Source organism: Dipodomys merriami, unplaced genomic scaffold (assembly GCF_024711535.1).
Source record: "Dipodomys merriami isolate MVZ:Mamm:240054 unplaced genomic scaffold, mDipMer1.0.p SCAF_7, whole genome shotgun sequence".
NCBI classification, from domain to species: domain Eukaryota; kingdom Metazoa; phylum Chordata; class Mammalia; order Rodentia; family Heteromyidae; genus Dipodomys; species Dipodomys merriami.
In genome coordinates this window covers 37801734-37823600 of record NW_027206290.1, presented here as the reverse complement: position 1 = coordinate 37823600, position 21867 = coordinate 37801734, and the positions used below count along the sequence as shown (strand labels likewise).

General features: G+C 38.4%; 1 protein-coding gene across 1 annotated transcript in view; it reads left to right on the top strand.

Moving 5' to 3' along the window:
- Positions 1 to 9026: 9026 nt before the first annotated feature.
- LOC138816546 (calcium-activated chloride channel regulator 1-like) overlaps positions 9027 to 21867 on the top strand; it is a 43310-nt gene continuing 30469 nt past the window's right edge. The window contains exon 1 of the mRNA XM_070006356.1: positions 9027 to 9101. Within this exon, the coding sequence (XP_069862457.1) occupies positions 9045 to 9101 (57 nt within the window). The 5' untranslated portion in view covers positions 9027 to 9044. The remainder of the gene's footprint in view (positions 9102 to 21867) is intronic.

Sequence of the window (21867 nt, the reverse complement as noted above, 5' to 3'; positions counted from 1 at the left end):
GATTCCTAGAAACTATCCCTAATAAGTCAATGACCATAAAAGACACATGACCAGACAAGCCATTTCACAGTACTAAAACATGGAATGCTAATGGCATCTCACTTACTAAATAGAATTTTCAAAGCCATATTTGTAGCCAGGCACTGGTGGCTCAGGCTTGTCATCCTAGCTACTCAGGAGGCTAAGATGTGAGGATCTAAGTTCAAAGCCAGCCCAGGGAGGAAAGTCTGTGAAACTCTTATCTCCAATAAACCACCAGAAGACCAGAGTGGCGCTGTAGCTCAGGTGGTAAAGCACTAGCCTTGATATGAAGAGCTGAAGGACAGTGCTCATGCCTAGAGTTCAAGCCCAATGACTCTCTCTCTCTCTCTCTCTCTCTCTCTCTCTCTCTCTCTCTCTCTCTCTCTCTCTCTCTCTCTCTCACACACACACACACACACACACACACACACACACAGAACCATATTTGTTTGGGCATGCTTGTTTTATTTTTTATCTTGGAATGTTTGATTTATTTAAAAATAAAAAAGACTTATAAGCCAAGAAAAGAATAGAGCATCCACCCATACTTTTGCTTCAATGTTGAAAACAATCACTATGACCACTTTGGAAATACATCATTTTCTCATAACTTTTCAGTAGATAGCATAATCAAATCAAATATGAGTATTGCCACTAAAAACACCAAAAATGAAATCATATAATCAAATATTTAGCTCAAAAATACTTTGGTAAAGGTGGAGCATACAGTAGTAGACTGGTCTCTTATGAAATGTCCTTTGTGCTGATTACAGAAAGTAAAAGGAGTGATGTGCTACTTGTAGGCACTGGGGGATTATCACCCTGTACTTTCTTCTTAACGGCAGGAAGGATAATTGTGGCTGGCAAGCATTATCCTTAAACATCATAAAATACCTGAAGAGCAGGGCAGTCTAAAAAATAGTCTATTCTCAAGAGCAATAGAATCTCATCAGAATGAAAATTTAAGCCAGAAAAATTGGAAAATACCATTCCATGCAGTAGAAGTTCATGGAAGAAAATTTCAAGGCTGATAAATTACTTGAGCAAGACTTCATGAGAAAGAAGTTTTGTCTGGGCCTTGAAGAATAAGATTTACACATAGAGAGCTAGGAAGGTGGCTCAGTATAGAGTGCATGCATGAAGCCCTGGGTTCAATTCCTCAGTACTACATAAGCAGAAAAAGCTGGACGTGGCACTGTGGCTCAAGTGGCAGAGTGCTAGCCTTGAGCTGAGGAGCTCAGGGACAGCGCTCAGGAGCAGAGTTCAGTCCCCAAAGCCAACAACAACAACAACAAAAATTCCATATAGAGATAGAGAAAAAGAATCCATTGAAGGAGTTGAAATCCAATGACATCATCAAGGTCAAGAAAGGAAAAGTAGCTTGTCATAGTGGCTCTTGCCTATACTTCCAGCTAATGAAGAGGTAGGAAGCCTGCAGGAAGACTACAGCTCAGAGAAAAAGTTAAAATTCCCGATCATAACACACCAAAGGAGCTACACATGGGGAGGTGAGCCTGCCACCTCAGCTGTTCAGGAAGCAAAGGCAGGAGGATTGTGGTGATGCTCCAAGACTGGTGCAAGGCAAAAGTGAGGTCCTGTCTAAACATGAAGCTAACAGCAAACACAGGCTGGCCATGTGTCTCAAGTGGTAGAGTGCTTGTCTAGCACGTGTAAGACCAAGAACTCAAACCCAAGGCCTGTCAAACATTAAAATTAAAGAAGAAAACCTTCATAATATTTGGGTTAAACTATGGGAGGGAGGAAAGGGAGGGGAAAGGGTGGAGGAGGGAAAGGGAGAAGAAGACTTACCTCAGTGAAACACAAGGTTGATGTGCAGAATGGTAGAGTATGCCAACAAAGCTATGCATAGAGAAACTACATGTTAATCTTAACTTAGCCAGGCCAGGTGCTGAAGGATGACTGCTATAATCCTAGCTACTCAAGAGGCAGAGATCTGAAGATAGTAACTGATCTGAAGCCAGCACAGTCAGCAATTCCTAAGATTCTTATCTCCAGTAAACTCATAAAAGCTGGAGGTGGGGCTGTGGCTCAAGTGGCAGTGCCTTCAGCAAAAAGAGGCTCAGGTCCAGAGTTAAAGAAACAAAAACCGGCAAAAAAATAAAAATAAAAATAAAAAACAGTCCAAAAGTTACTTACCTCATTCTTAAAATAGTGTCATCCTTTCACAAAACATAAAAAATAAAGTCTTCATCTCAAAAAAGGCATTCGATGTCCTAACATCCAATTTCTAAACATGAAAAGCTTTTTTGTTTAGTTTTCATTTCTGTTGTTATATTACAGATAAGGATTGTCTTAAGCATGCGAGGTAAGCACTCTACCACTTGAGTCTGCCCTTTTGGATTTGGTTAATTTTTAGAAAGTCTTAAGGTTCTTGCTTGGACCTGCAGAAGACTGTAATTCTGCTACCTGTACCTTTTGCATAGTATGGATTGCAGGTATGGCCTAGCATGTTTGTTAAGATGGGAGTCTTTATGCCCCAGCCTGTCTTGAGCAAAGATTCTTCTGATCTTCCCTTCCCAAGTATCTGGGATTACAGATGGAAGCCACCATACCTAGCTACAAGATATTTTTTTTCCTGTGGATGCCAGCCCCGGGCCTTGAATCCAGAGACTCAGCACTGTGTTTGAGATTTTTTGTTCAAGGCTTGTACCCTATCCCTAGAGCCACAGCTCAACTTCTACTAGCTTCTGCTGGTTAGTTAGAGATAAGTCTCATAGACTTTCCTGCCTGAGCTTCAAACCAATATGCTCAGCTCTTAGCCTCATGGGTAGCTAGGAAACAACCATGAGCCCCTGGTTCCATCTAGAACATATTTATATTTCCATATCTCTGGTAGAATTTTAAAAGCAGTCAGGATGAAGCATTTATGTAGACATCCTTCTTCCTTTCTTAACTATTCATATTTGTAGCTAACATTTCAAACATTCATTCTTTATGTATTTAATTGTGCTAACTACTTCATGTATCATTGTTTATAATTCTCACCAGTGGAATAGGAGATACTCAATAAATATTTGATAGAGCTGAATGACTAAATCTATGTTTTCAAGGTTTGATAAGCTTCAGATGAGAAAGTTGAGGTAAAACATTCTATTACTTAGAAAACCAGTCATGGAAATCACCAGTCAAGGTCTGCCCTAGGTCCTGAGCTTAGTACAAACTCCAGCTTTTGGGTCTCTTCCCACTCCTCTGTTCCTTGATCATCTCACTTCTTCCCCTGTCATATTACTTTCTTTCAGCTTCATAAGAAAGCACACTTGAGCATTCCTGTGCTCCCTGTTCCAAATCAAAAGGCTCATTAAGCTCTGCATATCTCTCTGCATAAACTAAATTCTGGCAGGGAGGGAGGCTCAGTGCTTCATGACAGTGAATGAAAATTTTCTGTGATCATATAATACATTTAAAAAACCTGGTGTACTTGTTAAACTAAGGCCAATGGTATAACCAGACAAATGGTGTATCTGGCGTTCTCTAAACTACAGTGAGCATCTGATCAGTGCCCACCAGGCAACGTGCCTGCAGTGAGCCATCCTGCTGTCTGTGTTCCAGCTGCCAACTACACCATAAGAAGAAGTAAGTCTTCCCAGGAGTTCCAACATGATTTTGACTGTGCTGCTGATCTGACATCTAAGGAGGCTGGCTCTAAAGAAACATTTGGATTTAAAGCAGAACGTTTTAAAGTAGAGAATGGCACCAAGATCTTCATTGCAATCAAAGGCAACAATGAATCTCATCTCATCTCAGAAGTTAAACTAGCAATTAGGTTCACTGTTCCACAGATTCCAGAATCCCTGCTCTGGGCATCAATATTTCTGCAACCAGTTTGGCTATTTGGGTGTCGGCTATGATTTTGTCTGTAATTTAACCTAGAGAATGTATTAGAAAGGAAATTATGATTTTGTCAGTAATTTAAACTAGAGAATGTTTTAGAAAGAAAATTATGATTTTGTCGGTAATTTAAACTAGAGAATATATATTCCTTGAAGAATGAAGTTGGTATTTTGGTAGGTATAGCATTGAATTTGTAGATGTCACATGTTTTGTTAACATCTACCCTGGTTCATTTCAATTACAATGAAAATTTTGGACTGAGAATCTGGTATGAGGCCAGCACTATAGAAGATGCTTGCTACAAAGATGAATGAAAGATAATCCTTGTACCAGGCTCATGTCTCACACTAGTCATACCAGCTACTCTGGAAGAAGAGATTGGCAGGACTTCAAATCCAGGCAAGCTGGGGCAAAAAATTCCTGAGAACTCTATCACAACAAAACGAAGGGCATGATGGGCATCTGTGGGAGCCTCAATAGGAAGCTTGCAGGCCCAGGCTTGCCTGGGTAGAAACCTTGATACCCATCCAGAAAAGAACATAAGAAGCCCAGAAGCTCTGATGGATAGCTTAAGAGATACAGTGCTTCGCCAGTAAGAATGGGACCCTGAGTTCAAAAGGATCTTTGCCCTCAAAGAATTTCTAGTCAAGCAGTTAATAAAGATCAAAGATGGTTTTAACATAGCATAGTATCTCCTCATTCATTTCAAAGTTATACTAAAACAAGAGGGTTGTTTCACTAAAAATTGTCACTTTTCTTTGTCTGCCATTAAGTTTTTACTTACCTCTCTACAAGATGAAGTATCCACATGACAATATGAAAAGTTACAAAATTACTCTTTTGGGTAGGTGCAATTGTACTGAACCCACCCAGACCTGAAGTTAAAGAAGACTTGGCAGAAGCTCAACTGGAAGAGGTCAGCAGACTAACTTCAGGAGGGGCATTCACTGTATCAGGAGCTCCTCTTGCTGATGATAATACTCCCTTGTTCGGTCCCAGTAAAATCACAGGCTTGGAGGCTGAGGTTCATGAAGGTCGTGTTTACCTTTCATGGACTGCCCCTGGCAGTACCCTTGATAAAGGCAAAGGTAAGCTTGACATTAAAAAGCAGTTTGTACCAAACTGCTTTTCTGAGTTTGAACCATCCTAAACTTAATTGGGGAGGCCTGAATAACTGCTTTCTGTCCTGGCAAGGAAAATAATTTTTCTAAGCATTCTGTACTTTTATAATTTTATTCATTAATCATTGAGTTTCAAACTACATGAGATTCCTAGAAACTATCCCTCCAAAAAAATATGTGAAACGAGTGAAAAGTGAGTAAAGAGGTAAATTTCAGGGGGCATGTAATCCACAAAGACTCCTTGTAAATGTAAATCTGGTACAAGGTCTAACAGGTGGGTGAGGTTAATAGGTTCCTCATAGGAGAGTAATTCCCCATAAAGTATAGAGGAGGAGCTAAAAGCAATCCAGAAAGGGATTTGTCAGGTTATGATCCACAAGATCAGTCAACGGAAGTGGGGGGCATTGTCGCTAAAGAGGTGAAGTTACAAATTGGTCAATGGAGGGCTATGGCTGTTCTCTGTGGTCTGTGCTCTGGAATGGACTGATTGAAGGCCTCCTGCTGAAGTGTCTGCAATTTCTACACAGATGGGTCAGACAGTTGAAATCTCTCAGTATTTTCCTGTCTGCTTTCTCTGAGTAGACTGGCTTTTGCAGGCTGGTGCCCCACGGATTTAGGCCGTGGCCCATGAGGAATTTACCAGAGTGTCAACCTCATTAAGTAGATATTTTCCCAATATTTTTCCAATGTTTTAAGCAGACATGGGAGACATGTGCCTATAACCATCTCTTCCAAGTGTAGTCTCTGTACTTGCCTTGGCTACTATTTGCTATTTAGCCTTTTGGGCTCTTTCATTCTCTCCCATTGTACACCTTGAATGCTGTCTCTAAAGTCTCCACTGGGGGTGTGAGGTGTCCCTTATCCAGTTTTTTAAGTGTGTGGCCTTAATGTCTGAGGTACACTGGGTTCGATTCCTCAGCACCACATAAGCAAAAAGAAAAAAGCCGGAAGTGGCGCTGTGGCTCAGGTGGTAGAGTGCTAGCCTTGAGCTGAAGAACTGAGGGACAGCGCCCAAGCCCAGAGTTCAGGCCCCACGACCAGACCCAAAAAAAAAACCCCTAACCTTATCTGCAATTGTTTCATTTCTTAGCATTTTACCAAATAAATATTTAGCTAATTAGGGAATAAACTACTTTGGAATACCTTTTCCTAAGAAGGTGATAGTATTAGCAATGACTTAGAGAAGGCATACTCCCATTTTAGTGTACAAAGACACAAGACACTGAGTCCTTTCTCTAGGTAATCTGGGAAATTTGTACAGGTCAACATCTTCAGATTTATAGTGTTACAAACCTATTGGTATAGGCCCTTGTTTTAATAGTATCTGATTTAGACTGTTAACCCTTTAGGACAATGTGTTTTGTACTTTAACAAGTGATTCTAGTGCTGGTGATGCTGAGAAGTATGCTGTTTGTTTGTTTTTTTGCTTTGCCAGTACAGAGGCTTGAACTCAGAGGTTCATTCTCATTCTGCTTGCTTATTTGCTTGTGCAGCTGTATCCCTATCACTTCAGGCTTACATTTAGCCCAACTTTGTGTTGCTTAATTGGAAATGGCATTTTGAGAACTTTTGTGCCCTGGCTCAATCCTCCAGATCTCAATGTCGTGAGGATTATAGCCACCATGTACTCTAATTCTAATACAGTTTTATTTTATTCTGAGCATCTCTATTCTAATAGTAGGTGGGATGGGGTTTTCTGTCAGAGGAGATATTTAAGTGATCATGAAAGCAAGAGCAAGATAAAGGTAGAAAAGAGGTTCTTGAAGATGAGACAACCTGTCATTTTTTTTTACAATAAAGTCAGTTAAATGCTACCCCAAGAAACTTCATTTGTTTTTAGTAGAGACCCTTTGACCTAAACAGAGAGATTACATAATATAAAGTAAAGTAGGCAGACAGCAATTCATTGGGCAGAGAAATAATTTTTTAAAAAATGGTTATTTAAATCTGTTTTTAAAATGGTAAGATAGAAACGTGAGGTGTAAAATGTTTATTAAGCAAAAACAAATATCAATATGTACATATTTGTTAAACAGATATTTTGGTATGAAAAGAACACAACAAACATCAATTCAATAACATATTGTCCTGGCAGCATATAATGCAAAATATTTTCCAGACATAAATGTGAAATACTGAGTCATGCTTACAGAAGCAAATGCTTATCTTAGAAAAAATATGAATTTGTCTTTTAATGTATCAAAACAACAAGAATAACATTTATTTCTACAAGAATGTGTTGATTCAAGAATGATGGTGTCTACTCCAGTTATGTTACAGCCTATACAAGGAATGGTAGATCTAGCTCAAAAGTGTGGGCTCATGGAGGAATGCACTCTGTCAGGCAAAGCTTTTGGTGTCCAGCAAATAGAGCTGCTGGGTAGTGAATGGTGATTCATAATATATAGAATCCAGTCATAGCTTGAATAGTATTTGCAATTTCATATAACAAAAGCTTCAAGTATTTTACAATTTAAAAATATTTTACAATTTTAAAAAATTATAGGTATGAATAGCTCACGCCTATAATCCTAGCTATTCAGGACACTGAGATATGAGGATCGTAGTTCAAAGCCAGCCTGGGCAGGAAAGTCCTTGTCTCCAATAAACCATTCAGAAAACCAAAAGGGGCACCGTGGCTCAGGTAGTAGAATGCTAGCCTTGAGCTGAAGAGCTGAGGGACAGCACCCAGGCCCAGAGTTTAAGCCCAAGGACTAACAACAAAAAACAAAAGTATTGCTTTTTCTATTTTTACAGTGAAGTTTGCAGATCATTTCCTTTAGGTTAATCTCAACTTTGGAAAACTACTTGGCTTCTAGTAAGAACCAAAACATTTCAGTTAGTATTATGTTAGTTTGGAACACCTTAACTATATTAGCAGTAATACAGCCAGTTTTGGGGCAGGACAAAAGAAGAAAATCTACTATGTTATGAGGTGAAGTACAAAGTGGCAGGATTGACCATTCAGAATACATGGCTATAAGACTGAACATTTATGTAGAGCCTTTTTATTAACTCAAAACAAAAAAATGATGACAATAAGCATTAAGGATGCAAACTTTGTTGCCTTTCCTTTGGTCCTTTTAACTTGTGACTTTTCATTAGCAATTGGAAAATAATGAGAAGTATTCCAGAGGTGATCCCAGCTACTCAGGATTCTGAAATCTGAGGATCCAGGTCCAAAGTCAGCATTGGCAGGAGAGTCTGTAAAGCTTTTATTTCAACACCATTTGCAGGAGGAAACAGGCCTAGACCAAGTGGTTGGAAGGGAATCTGCAGTAATTTTCCCAACTATATCCTTCTCTAAGAAACAATGTTAGAAGTAAACAATACCTTTTTTAAAGGCTCATGTTAAATTAAGTGACATTAGCTGGGTATTGGTGGCTCAAGCCTGTAATCCTCACTACTCAGGAGGCTGAGATCTGATGATCATGGTTCAAGGCCAGCCTGGGCAGGGAAGTCTGTGAGACTCTTCTCTCCAATAAACCAATAGAAAAATGGAAATGGCGCTGTGACTCAAATGGTAGAGCACTGGTCGTGAGCTGAAGAGTTAAGGGACAGTGCCCAAGACCAGAGTTCAAGGTCCATGATTGACAAAAACCAACAACAAAATGACATTATTCTCATTCAGTACAGTATTCCAATTCAATTTGTCAGTTTTATCCTACACCATTCTGGTAAAGCAGTCTCCCACCAACAGAAAGCTATGATTATGTGATAAGGCTTAGGAAAATTGTGACTCTATTATAGTGATAAAGAAAATGATATAAAGGCTGTATTGGGTTCTAGAAATATTACCACAGTTTTGCCTATTTTGAACTAGTGAATTTTCAATGCAAGAAAGGTTCAAGCAATTCCACCCAGACCTGACATCGATGAGGATGGTCAGAGAGTCTTGGAGAATTTCAGCAGAACAGCATGTGGAGGTGCATTTGTGATGTCACAAGGCCTAGGGTCCCTTGGCTGATATGTTTCCTCCAAGTCAAATCATAGACCTTTATGCCACATTTGAAGAAGATAAAATCAGCCTAACATGGACAGCACCAGGAAATGATTTTGTTAATGGAACAGGCAAGAACAAAGTGTCACACAAAGTATCATACAAAGGTACTCATCGGAAAAGCAAGGTTTCATGGATATGTTAGGAAAGAATGTATTTTGACAGATGAACTTCATAATCTCATACTTTTGAATAAGTCAAATATGGCATATTTTAACATTTTCTTATTATATATGAAGTCATACATTTGGCAGAGTTTAAAAGCCAGAATTCAATGGAACACAGTGTAGCACACTTTTAATACTAGTACTTGGGAGGGTGGGGCAGAAGAATCATGGGTTCCAAGCTGGCTTGAGTTACACAGTGATTTCTAGGCCACCTGTGAATCACAGTGATATCCTGTGTTTAAAAAGAGCAAAACATAAGGGAAATCATGGACCTATGTTTCTTTGGGCCTGGCTTACTTCACTTAATATAGTTTTTTCCAAGTCTTTCCATTTCTTAACAAATGGGCAATGTCATTCTTTCTGATGGAGGCATAGAATTCCATTGTGGATATATACCATATTTTCTTGATGTATTCATCTACTGTGGGGGATCTGGGTTGGTTCCATATTTTAGCTATGGTAAATAATGCTGCAATAAACATAGTTGTGCTGGTGGCTTTAGAATGGCCTTGTTTGTGATCATTGAGGAAAATGCCCAAACTGCAATAACAAGTATATGTCTAAGACAAGCAGAAAAGGTCAGACAAGTTGCTGTCAAGTGAAACGAACCCCAAGATAAGGACTCAAGTGGTTTTTCATTCTTGCTATTGTTTCTAACATATTTATAAGGTGATTTTTTTTGTTGTTGTTGATTTGTATGTCCCTCCCTCACAGTATAACCCCTGTTTTTACTGTATTTGATGTTGGTATAATTTGGGGAAGGAAAGGGAAAAAACAAATTGTTTAAATAGGTACACAGTTGGACCCATTGCAACAATGAAATATACAAGATGCAATGTTGAAAAACAAACTTTAGAGCTTTGGTAGAGGAAGAGAGGAATGGGAGTGTAGGGATGGTAATGGGAAACAAAGGAGGAGGCAACAATTCTTGATAAGAAATGTACTCATTACCTTGCTCATTTAATTGTAACCCCTCTGTGTGGTATTTTCACAATAAAAAATCTTATTCATAATTAAAAATATAAATCCTTCTAGCATTTTGACTTTCAATTCATTGATATGTTTATTTAGCAGTGTTCTTGAAATTGTTACTTAAATATTTTGATCATTATTTTTCTTATTTTCTAATGAGTCATAAAAATATGAAATTTTGTGGATTTAAGTCTATCATCAGAAGTGTGATTTGTAAATATTTTTCCTGGTTTGCGATAACATTTTCTCCTTATGAGGACTTTGAACAATAAAGAATTTTAATTTTGATAATATATGATTAATCTACAGTCTTTTCAGGATTATACTGTTGATACCATATGTCAGAAAACTTTATATAATAAAAGACGGTAATGATTTAAAAAACAGAGCAAATGACAACAATGAGAAATATATTCATTGACTTTAGCAGTCAAAATTCATCTTTTTTTTTTTTTTTTGATCTAGTCGTGGGGCCTGAACTCTGGGCTAGGGCGCTGTCGCTCATGTCTTCAGCTCAAGGCTAGAGCTCTACCACTTGAGCCATAAGCCCCACTTCTGGCTTTTTCCTTTTTGCTTGTATAGTGCTGAGGAATCGAACCCAGGGCCTCATGCATGCAAGGCAAATGCTCTATCACTGAGCCACCATCCCAGCCCTCAAAATTCATCTTTTATAAAAACTTTCAGGCTGATATAAACATATATTTTGCCTAAACAATATTTTTAGAATATGTAGAAAGAAATTGAATATGGTATTCTAGTTACTAAAACATTGAAAACTGTTTTTTCCTTAGTTCAACAGTAGATCATAAGAATAAGTGGAAATATACTTGACCTGAGACACAATTTTGACAATGCTCTTCAAGTTCACACTTCTAACCTGTTTCCAAGTGAAGCCAACTCTGAGGAGATGTTTGCATTTAAGCCAGGAAATATCTCAGAGGAAAATGCTGCTCACATATTCATTGCCATTCAAAATGTAGACAAGAGCAGTTTGACATCAAAATTATCCAACATTGCACAAGTAGCTTTGTTTGTCCCTAATGCAGATCCAGTGCTGGTAATGCCAAGTCTGCAGTTAATGTTACCACTCTGGTGCTGTCAGTGATGGCACTGGTGGTACTTGTGTGTCTTATTGTAGGTGCCACTGCTTTCCTCCCCAAAAGAAAGTGTTCAAGAAGACCTTCAACAACACTTTTAAAAAGCAGAAACAATACAAAAAGGACTTCTCCTCTATTTCTTATTCCTCCTATCTGGTCATGAACTTATAAAAATAATCTTAAAAGGTCTAGAGAGATTTCTAACTAACTAAAAATAGTTGTTCATGTGAATAACTGGGAATATTAGTTTTCCATTCAAAAAATGATGTATCATTTTTTGATCCTCATTTTGATATACATTTCATTCTGAAATGAGCTATATGTGGTGACTCATGCCTCTGATTCAAGGCCAGCCTCAGCATAAAGTCAGACTTCATTACATATAATAAGCTGGGTCATTCCAGTTACAAAGAAGGCATGATGATACCCACAAGACAGTATCTTGGAAATGAACTTTACAATTTTGGGTAGGGGTGAGAGGAAAGAGGTGGGGGAAGGAAGGAATAGTGGTAGAACAACAAGGGAAGGGGGAACAATGCTCAACAAGAAATGTACTCATTGCCTTACTCATGCAACTGTAACCCCTCTGTACAGCCTCTTTACAATAAAATAAAATTTAAAAAAAGAGGCCTATGATCCAGACCAGCTGGGACAAAAGCATGAAATGCTATGTAAAATATTAAATGCTGTTAAATTTTCAAAGTGTTTTATTTTTGTAACTAACATTGAATTCTTATTTTTTCAAAGTGCCTTGTTATCAAATGGAAATATATCTTTATTACATGGATTTTGGTGGATTTTGCATCCTCAAATTTGCCACCTTCATTGATCTATTTTTTTTTCTTAGTTGTTTGGGGGGCTTGAGCTCTGGCCTTGGGTGCTGTCCCTCTACTGCTTAAGCCACGGGGCCATTTCTGATTTCTTTTTCTAGTGGTTTACTGGAGATAAGAGTCTCAAAGACTATCCTCCTCAGGCTGCCTTTGAACCGAGATCCTCAGGTCTCAGCCTCCTGAGTAGCTAGGATTACAGGTGTTAGCCTCCAGTGCCTGGCATTCCCACAAGCTTTTTGTTGATATCTGTAAGGTTTATAAACATTAGATATTGTTAACTAATAGTGATATTTTTAACTAACAGTTCTTTCCTTGTGTTGAATAGGCAAGATAAGAGTGAATATCTTGCCTTGTTCCAGACTTCAAAAGTTAACACTCTCTCACTGGGCTCTCATCTGATTCCAGCATTCTTAGAAATGGCCCCCACCTTTGTTTTCTGGTCCCCTTCTGATTTTGCTATATGGTATGGACTTCTAGGGTCTAAGGTCAGACAGGCTTGTATTCTAACACTTTTGGTGCCACTTCAAGCTCATTGCAAGTTACCTGTGAATATCTGCATGCTGATATGTTAGTACTTAAAAAGATCAAGTGAGATAATGTTATTTGTAACTGGGACATAAAAAGTTCTACCTTTTGAAGCTTAATATTGTAAATATATATTTTTAAATCTGGTTCCTGGGTTTAGTCCTCTTTATAATTCTGTGACCTGGTCATGATGCCAAAAACTCACAGTACCTTTGTAATCTCTGCTGTATGCCAGGATAAGTTATCATCTAAGTATTAGTATACAAGATGAAAAATGACACTGTAAATATCTTTTTTTTTTTTGTCGGTTGTGGGGCTTGAACTCTGGGCTTGGGCACTGTCCCTGCGCTCTTCAGCTCAATGTGAGTGCTCTACCACTTGAGTCACAGTGCCAATTCCGGTTTTCCAGTGGTTTATTGGAGATGAGTCTCTCAGACTCTCCTTCCCGGGCTGGCTGTGAACCATGATCCTCGGATCTCAGTCCTGAGTAGCTAGGATTATAGGCCTGAGCCACTGGCTCCCAGCACTGTCAAATGTAAACAGTTAGTGAAATTAGGCATTCCAATGGAAGAATCAAGATAGGCTTACCTTGGCATTTTATGTATGCACAAGAACCACAGCTCAGATTACATACAAAGAAAAAAGAAAAAAATTGGTGGGAGCACAAGTTCTTAAGCTCACAATTAACCAAAAAAATAAAAGCAAAAGTATAAATAAAAACCATTTTGAAACATTTTGCCATTTCAAGCTTCATCAAGAAGTTAAAACTGTCTAAGCGGTCAAAATAAAGTATAAAGTATAAAATCAAACAAACAATATTTGAGGGATGACATTGCTACAAGTATAAATTGATAGTCTTCTATACGTATCTAATATTTCAAATTAGATATCATTATACCTAATGTCACATTTACTGAAATTGGTGGACATCAAAGATAACAATTTAAAAAATGAAATGCCACCTTCAAACTTTAGGGACTCCTGACTTCAGTTTAATAGAAATATGTATCTATTTCTTTTCCCATAGGAAGCCATAACTACCCATGTGCTTTTACTTTCATCTTCTGAAAAATCTATTGATGGTACTGTCTATTGCCTTTTACAGAAAAAAAAACGCCACATATTTTAATTCATTACTCAGAGCTCTAGACTTGGGACACAACCATATTAATAAGACCAATTGACAAGGAGATGTAGGTTGAGAAGAGCATATTTACTTGAGAGGCTAAATTCACAGCTTCTTCTCAGTCCAAGTTTACAAGTATATGGCTTTCCTTTACTTCATATTGGTTGTTTCCCTACGCTTTACAGAAAGATTGTTAGGATCACAACTTAGCAAACCAGAGAACTGAAGAAAAACAACACATATGATCACTTACATCCATATGTCAAGTAGTCTTAACAGGACTTATTTGCTGATTTGGAAGTAAGCCAAAATCAAAGACACAGAAATGATCCTTGTGGATCCTTTTTAAGTCTTTCAACACAGACTAGACTCTTTGACCTGGATTTTATAGTTTAAATTGAAAAGAATATCAGAACAAGAGAAGAGGAAGTAAGTATTAGCTTTCTGGTGACTAAGAAGATATGACTTTGTCTCATGACCTGCTGACAAAAAAGGATCTATGCCTTAGGGTACTAGGACTGTGTTGTTGAAACAGAAGATCAATTGGCATTGCTAGTTCTTCTAGCAGACCTGTACTTGTTCAGCCAGTTCTAGAATGCCAGCTTAGAATGATGGATACACAGAAATAATAGAGAAAGAGTGAGGGTTGAACACCTGGTCTGTTATCTGGTGAGAGGAGAATGAAGTTCTAAAGTTCTTTGTTGTCAACAGAGGTGTTTTCCCTGGGTCTTTCCTATCTATTTACCTCATAACAATACACAAAGCCTATCAATCTGGTTACATCCCTTCCAGATGTTCCAGTTTTCAGGTCAGTACCATGAGCAGGCTATTTATTCCTAGAGCAGGCCTTGATTTTTTTTTTAATTTAATTTAATTTTATTTGTAAACATACTGTACAGAGGAGTTACAATTACATGGGCAGGATAATGCGTACATTTCTTACCAAGCATTGCAGCCTCCTCCTTTGTTTACCCTTCACATCCCTTCCCAGCCTCCCCCCTCCCCCCCAATCCCAATCCTTCTCCTTCCCCCCCCACCCCCCCCCCCAGACGTTGTAAAGCTAGTTTTGGACATGGCAACTTGTACTTCTCATTGTTGCAACAGGTCCACCTGTATCCTTAAACAACTGGTTTTTCCCCATCTCCTCCACAAGTTATACTGACATCAAATATAGTGAAAGCAGGGGTTATACTGTGGGGGAGGGATATACAAAGCAACAAAGAAATAATCTTACAAATGCCTTAGAAACACATGCATGAAAGAAAAAAACATTAAAATACACATCTAAGGGTTCATTTTCCTGACAGCACATTATCTGACCTTTTCCGCTTGACTCATACATATACTAGATATTACAAATAAGGGAAACCATGGGACCTATGTTTCTTTGGGCCTGGCTTACTTCACTTAATATAATTTTTTCCAAGTTTTTCCATTTCCTAACAAATGGGGCAATGTCATTCTTTCTGATGGAGGCATAGAATTCCATTGTGTATATATACCACATTTTCTTGATCCATTCATCTACTGAGGGGCATCTGGGTTGGTTCCATATCTTAGCTATGGTAAATAATGCTGCAATAAACATAGTTGTGCTGGTAGCTTTAGTGTGGTCTTGTTTGTAAACATTTGGGTAAATGCCCAAAAGTGGGACTGCTGGGTCATAGGAGAGTTCTATGTGAAGTCTTTTGAGGAACCTCCATACTGCTTTCCAAAGTGGTTGAACAAGTTTACATTCCCACCAACAATGAAGTAAGGTTCCTTTCTGTCCACATCCCCTCCAGCATCTGTTGTTGTTAGAGTTCTTGATTTTTGCCGTTCTAACTGGAGTGAGGTGATATCTCAATGTTGTTTTGATTTGCATTTCTTTTATGGCTAGGGATGTTGAACATTTCTTCATGTGTCTATTGGCCATCCTTCTTTCTTCTTCAGAGAAGTTTCTCTTTAAGTCTTTCGCCCACTTATTTATTGGGCAGTGGTTTCTTTGAGGATTTGTTGTTGGGGGGGGTTTAATTTTTTGAGTTCCAAGTATATTTTAGATATGAGACCCTTGTCCGTTGTATGGCTAGTAAAGATCTTCTCCCAATCCGTGGGCTTTCTATTGATCTTGCTAGCTATGTCATTTGCCCTGCAGAAGCTCTGCAACTTTATGCAATCCCATTTGTCCAACCTTTCTTTGATTTGTTGTGTTTCCGGGTCTCTATTCAGAAAATTTCGGCCTGAGCCAAGGAGACCTAGGGTTTCTCCTATTCCATCCTGTAATGTTTTCAGAGTGTCTGCTTTGAGTTCAAGGTCTTTGATCCATTTGGAGTTGATTCTGGTGCAGGGTGATATATAAGGATCTAGCTTAAGTTTTCTACATGTAGTTAACCAATTTTGCCAGCACCATTTACTGAAGAGGTTGTCTTTCTTCCATTCTATTGTTTTAGCTCCCTTATCGAAGATTAGATGGCTATAGGTCTGTAGGTTCATTTCTGGGTTTTCAATTCTATTCCATTGGTCCTGAGGTCTGTTCTTATGCCAATACCAAGCTGTTTTGATTACTATGGCTTTATAGTAGAGTTTGAAGCTTGGTATTGATATTCTTCCAGCAGTGTTCTTTCCATTGAGGAGCGTTTTTGCTATTCGGGGTCTTTCATTGTTCCATATGAATTTTTGGATTGCCTCTTCTATTTACTTGAAGAATGAGGTTGGAATTTTGATAGGTATTGCGTTGAATTTGTAGATAGCCTTGGGAAGTATTGCCATTTTCACGATGTTAATCTTTCCAATCCAGGAGCATGGGAGGTTTTGCCATTTTTTAACTTCTGTGTTGATTTCCTTTTTTAAGATTTTAAAGTTTTCATCATAGAGGTCCTTCACTTCTTTAGTTAATTCCTAGGTATTTTATTTTTTGTGGGGCTATTACAAATGGAGTTGCTTTCCTAATTTCAGCCACACTTTTCTCATTGTTGGCATACAGAAAAGCCATTGATTTTGGGGGGTTAATTTTATAACCTGCTACTTTGCCAAAGTTTTGAATCAGCTTGAGTAATTTGGGAGTGGAGTCTATGGGATTCTTTAAATACAAGATCATATCATCTGCAAAGAGGGAGAGTTTTATTTCTTCTTTCCCTATTTGGATCCCCTTTATGTCTGCATCTTGTCTTATTGCTGTAGCTAGGCATTCTAATACCAGATTGAAGAGAAGTGGAGAGAGTGGGCATCCTTGTCTTGTTCCTGAGTTAAGAGGAAATGGCTTTAATTTTTCACCATTGAGTATAATGCTGGCTGTAGGTTTGTCATATGCAGCCTTTATTGTATTGAGGAATGTTCCATGGATTCCTCATTTTTCCAAAACCTTCATCATGAAGGGGTGTTGGATCTTGTCGAATGCGTTTTCTGCATCTATTGAGATAACCATGTGATTCTTATTCTTGCTCCTGTTGATGTGATGAATAATATTAATTGATTTGCATATATTGAACCAGCTTTGCATCCCTGAAATGAATCCTGTTTGATCATGGTGTATGATTTTTTGGATGAATTGTTGAAGTCGATTGGCCAAAATTTTGTTGAGAAGTTTTGCATCAATGTTCATCAAAGAAATGGGTCTATAGTTCTCTTTCTTTGATGAGTCCCTGCCTGGTTTTGGGATGAGGGTTATGATGGCTTCATAGAATGTGTTCGGTAGTGAGCTTTCTCTTTCAATTTCATTGAAGAGTTGGAGGAGTATTGGTGTGAGCTCTGCTTTGAAGGCCTTGTGAAATTCTGCTGTAAAACCATCTGGTCCTGGACTTTTCTTAGCTGGGAGGTCTCTTATTGCTGTTTCTATTTCAATGCTTGATATGGGCCTGTTAAGCTGGTTTAACTCATCTGGTTTAGTTTTGGCATGTCAATATTTGCTAGGAAAAGGTCCATTTCTGTCAAGTTCTCAAAATTATTAGCATAAAGTTTTGAGAAGTATTCCCTTATAATGTTCTGAATCTTGGTTGTTTCCGTGGTGATGTTTCCATTCTCATCTCTGAGTTTATTAATTTGGGTGTGTTCTCTTCTTTTTCTGATAAGATTTGCTAAGGGTTTGTCAATTTTGTTAAGTTTTTCAAAGAACCAACTCTTTGTTTTTTTTATTCTTTCTATAGTTTTTTTGGATTCTAATTCATTTAATTCTGATTTAATTTTGATTATTTCTTTCCGTCTACTGGATTGGGGTTTATCTTGCTGCTCTTTTTCAAGGAGGTTTAGATGTGTCATTAAATTGCTAGTTTCAGATCTCTCCAATTTGTTGATGTAGGAGCTCAGAGCTATAAACTTGGCAGGCCTTGATTTCATTCCCTAATGTCTGTGGACATTAAGTACATGGTCATGAATTAGGAAGAATAAGAAAACTAAATGACTGCTATACTTGTAGTCAGGACAGGCTATCCAATTTATATTTTCCAGTGCACAATGAAAACAAGAGGCTTTTGTTTAAATATTAATCAGGGTTTCAAGACAAATGACAAAGAATTAAACCATCTTCAGAGCTCTTCTAAGCACAGTGCTTTGCACATCAACATAGGTGGCAGTGCTAGTCCTGACAATAAATACTGAAGGAAAAACTAGCAATAACACCTCCAAAGTGAAGTGCAGGCATGAGCATTCAAATTAAGCCATAGGGTCTAACAGTCCATCTACTAGGTCCAAAAATACTAGATTTGGGAAAGGAAGCTTAGTTCTATTGCTTCTGGCAGGAAACCTAGAAAATAGTAAGTAAGCCATCCTACTAAGGAAGAAAGGCATCCTATGTGGAGACACAACTCTACTCTCTTCAATAATAGTGCCTCAGGCTGTCACTAATGCATACTGCTGGAAAATTTAGCCATAGTTGGTTTTTCTGTCTTCAGTGTATCCTCCCCAAGCCAAGTCCCACAATAACTTCAAAGTAATTTGGTAAAAACTACACAATATAGCTCAACTTGACTTACTAAGATTGACCTACCTCAACATATCTCAGTGGAAGAGATGTGGCCAGTTTAATTGATCCCTTATTTGTCAGGTGCCACAGCAGAGTAAAGACACAAATATTTGTGAGATAAATGAGCACATTACCAGGATTTCACCTCTACCTCCTCTTTTCTATGGCATCATTCCCTCTATTCCACAATTGAAATCAGTCAGAGACACATGATTTCCCCATATCACCTACTGTTTTATGTGTCGATGCTCTTACTAAGAACAACATACTCTTTTCTTTCATTTGAGATTCTAACCTTCAGTCTCCCTCCTCTGTCTTCTAAGAACAACATGCTCTCTTACAATCCTTATCCTACTGCTCACCTCCGCTCCACCTCCACACTCAGACAGAAAGGCTGTCCCTTCTTGGCATCACTTTTCATATAGTTTCCTGACTCCCAAATGCACTTGTTTACTATTTAACAGAAGTCCCTCTACAAGCTTCCCTACAGAATAAGTTATTTGAAGCAACGAATTGGACCTTAATGAGAGAAAATAAGAGAAAGACAAAAGCACTGAATGCTGAATATTCTAACACGTTCATAAAATGACAGAGATTTTCCTATTCTTGTTAGTTTGTTCTCTAAACCCCATCAGTTACCAAGTCCAGATGATTCTTAATATCTTAAAACGCCCCCAGTGTGTCTGTCTCCCTGGTTCACACCTATCATTTCTAACCTGGATTCTCCACAAAACAATTCCCCAAAAAATTCAATTATGAACTCCTGTTTGAGTTCTGTCCTGCCTGGAGGCTCCTGAGTACAAGTAGAGTCAAATATCCAGTCTAACTCAGTTCCTAGGATCCTAGATGGGTACTATTTCACAACATGTGTGCCAAAAAAAATCAGTGCTAGAAATCCAGGTCTGCTTGTGACCACTATTCACTTTATAGTTCAAGTCTTTTCTAAAATTCAATCTAGTTCAGTCCTTTTCCTCTCTAAAAATCAGTGACTCTCCTTTGTACTCTGACCATGTCTAAGTAACTGATAACCCCCTTAAAGTCTTTCTTCCAGCTCAGTCCTCCAGTTTCAGGTCTATCAATTCCTGATGCCATCTGTGGCTCCACCCTTCGTGCCTGCCCCTAGAACTCTGAATATATAACAGGAGCTTGAGCCTGGGAGGCTTTTCTCATTCTCCATGAGGCCTCTCCTCCATTATGCCTCCATTTACACAGTTTAAAGTTGTCTGGATAATGCATGCTTATTCTCACGTTTTAGAATAGGTGACACCCCGACACCACTACCACCATCTCTTGCCTCCTCTAAGTTACATTATTCTAACCTCATCTAACAACTACTTCTTACTCCTGGTGCACACGAAACTCCTCACATCCTTGCCATTTGTCTTTGTTTATCTCTAGAGAGTAGGATTCTTACCAATAAGAAGAAATCTCCTATGTATCATGATAGCCCCAATGCCTGTCACCAGGCTCAATATTTGCCTTCCCAAGTATCAGCTGTAATGAATCAAGTCTCACAACTGACCAGATGACCACAAAATGGGACCAGTAACAACCTGATAGTCAAAGCACAAGGTGCAAGCAGGAAATATGGCATCTTTAGTCAGAAACACCTGAGTCACTCTGAAGAAAAGGACCTGAACCGTATCTTATTTTGCACTGAAATAACAAACTATGATCTCATGTCTCCTCTTTATTTATCCTCCAATTTATCAGGTGCTAAAGTGATAAAACAAGAAAAAACATTGTTTTTGGACTTTAATCCTGAATTAAGCCCGAGTAGACCAGATCTAACAAAAAGTCACATGATAAGCAAAGCAAGTAAAAATCCCAACAGAACAGTTTCTCCTAAAACCCAAAATCATCAGGAGTGTAATCATGGGGTTAGAGGCATGACTTAGTTGGTAGAGCATCAATCAAAGAGCAAAAGCATCAGGTACTGAGTCTGAGTCCCAGTCTCAGTCATAAAAATAAAAAGAGAATTGTTTTAAAAAGTGTAGGCTACAGGGAAGTCTCTGCTTTTACCCTTAGGAGTAATATGACTTGAACTAACCAGGTATTGCCCAATCTCATTTTTTATATTTTGGTATTTCCTCGAGCTAACCTTGCTAAAATCATTCTGTCAAACTTGGTGAAATATTTTTTTTTGTGGGGGGGAGGTCCGGTTGTGGGTCCTGAACTCTGGGCCTGGGCGCTGTCCCTCACCCCTCAGTTCCAGGCTAGCACTCTACCACTTGAGCCACAGGGCCACTTCCAGCTTTTTTTTCTGCTTATGTGTTGCTGAGTAATCAAACCCAGGGCCTCATGCATGCAAGGCAAGCGCTCTACCACTGATCCACCTTCCCAGCCCCTATTCTTTTCATTGATACCAACTAGAAGGATGAATTTGTTTCCTATACCCACTAAAGAAATAAAAGGCAGAAAAATGTGTAAGGTAAACAGAGTAAATTTATCTGAAATTTAAAAAAATCCATGACAGAAGGCCCACCTAGGCCAAAAGCAAGGGACCTTATAAATCCAAACGCATGGATGGGGTGATTGGGAGGGAGGGAAAGAGGGAGAAATATGATGGAGGGGTAACAAGTTAGACAAGAAATGTACTTACTACCTATATAACTGTAAACCCTCTCTACATCACCTTGACAATAAAATAAAAACAAAAAAAATAAACCCTCAAAGCAAGGGAGGCTAGAGGTCTGGCTCAAGTTGTAGATTGCTTGCCTAGCAAACATGAAGTCCTTAGTTGAAATCCAAGTACAGCGAGAATAAATGGTTGAGTATAGCATTATGTGAATTGAAAAATTGAAATAATGTTTAAGTATGTATAAAAGGCAACAGAAAAATCAATTTGGATAATTTCTAACTTAAAAGGTCATTTATCAGTACCTTGAAGAAAGGTAGAACTGTAACATAATCAGAACATTTGACACAGTACTAATGTTTATTACAATTTGTGAATGAGGAAGTAAATAGATAAGAAATTGAAGACAATATTTTCAAATATTGTTTATTGACAGCAAATAGTGTGACCTTCCAAAGGTTATGAGATAAAAAGCAGCAGTAAGAAAGAAATCATAGGTGAAAGATTTATATGGTATGAAGAAATACCAGAAGACAAACCATGGCTGTGATATATCTCAGTGGCAATGGCTTGCCTAGCAAGTACAGTGTCCTAGGTTGGATCCCCAGTAGCAAAATAGAAAAGACAAAGAAACAAAAGAAA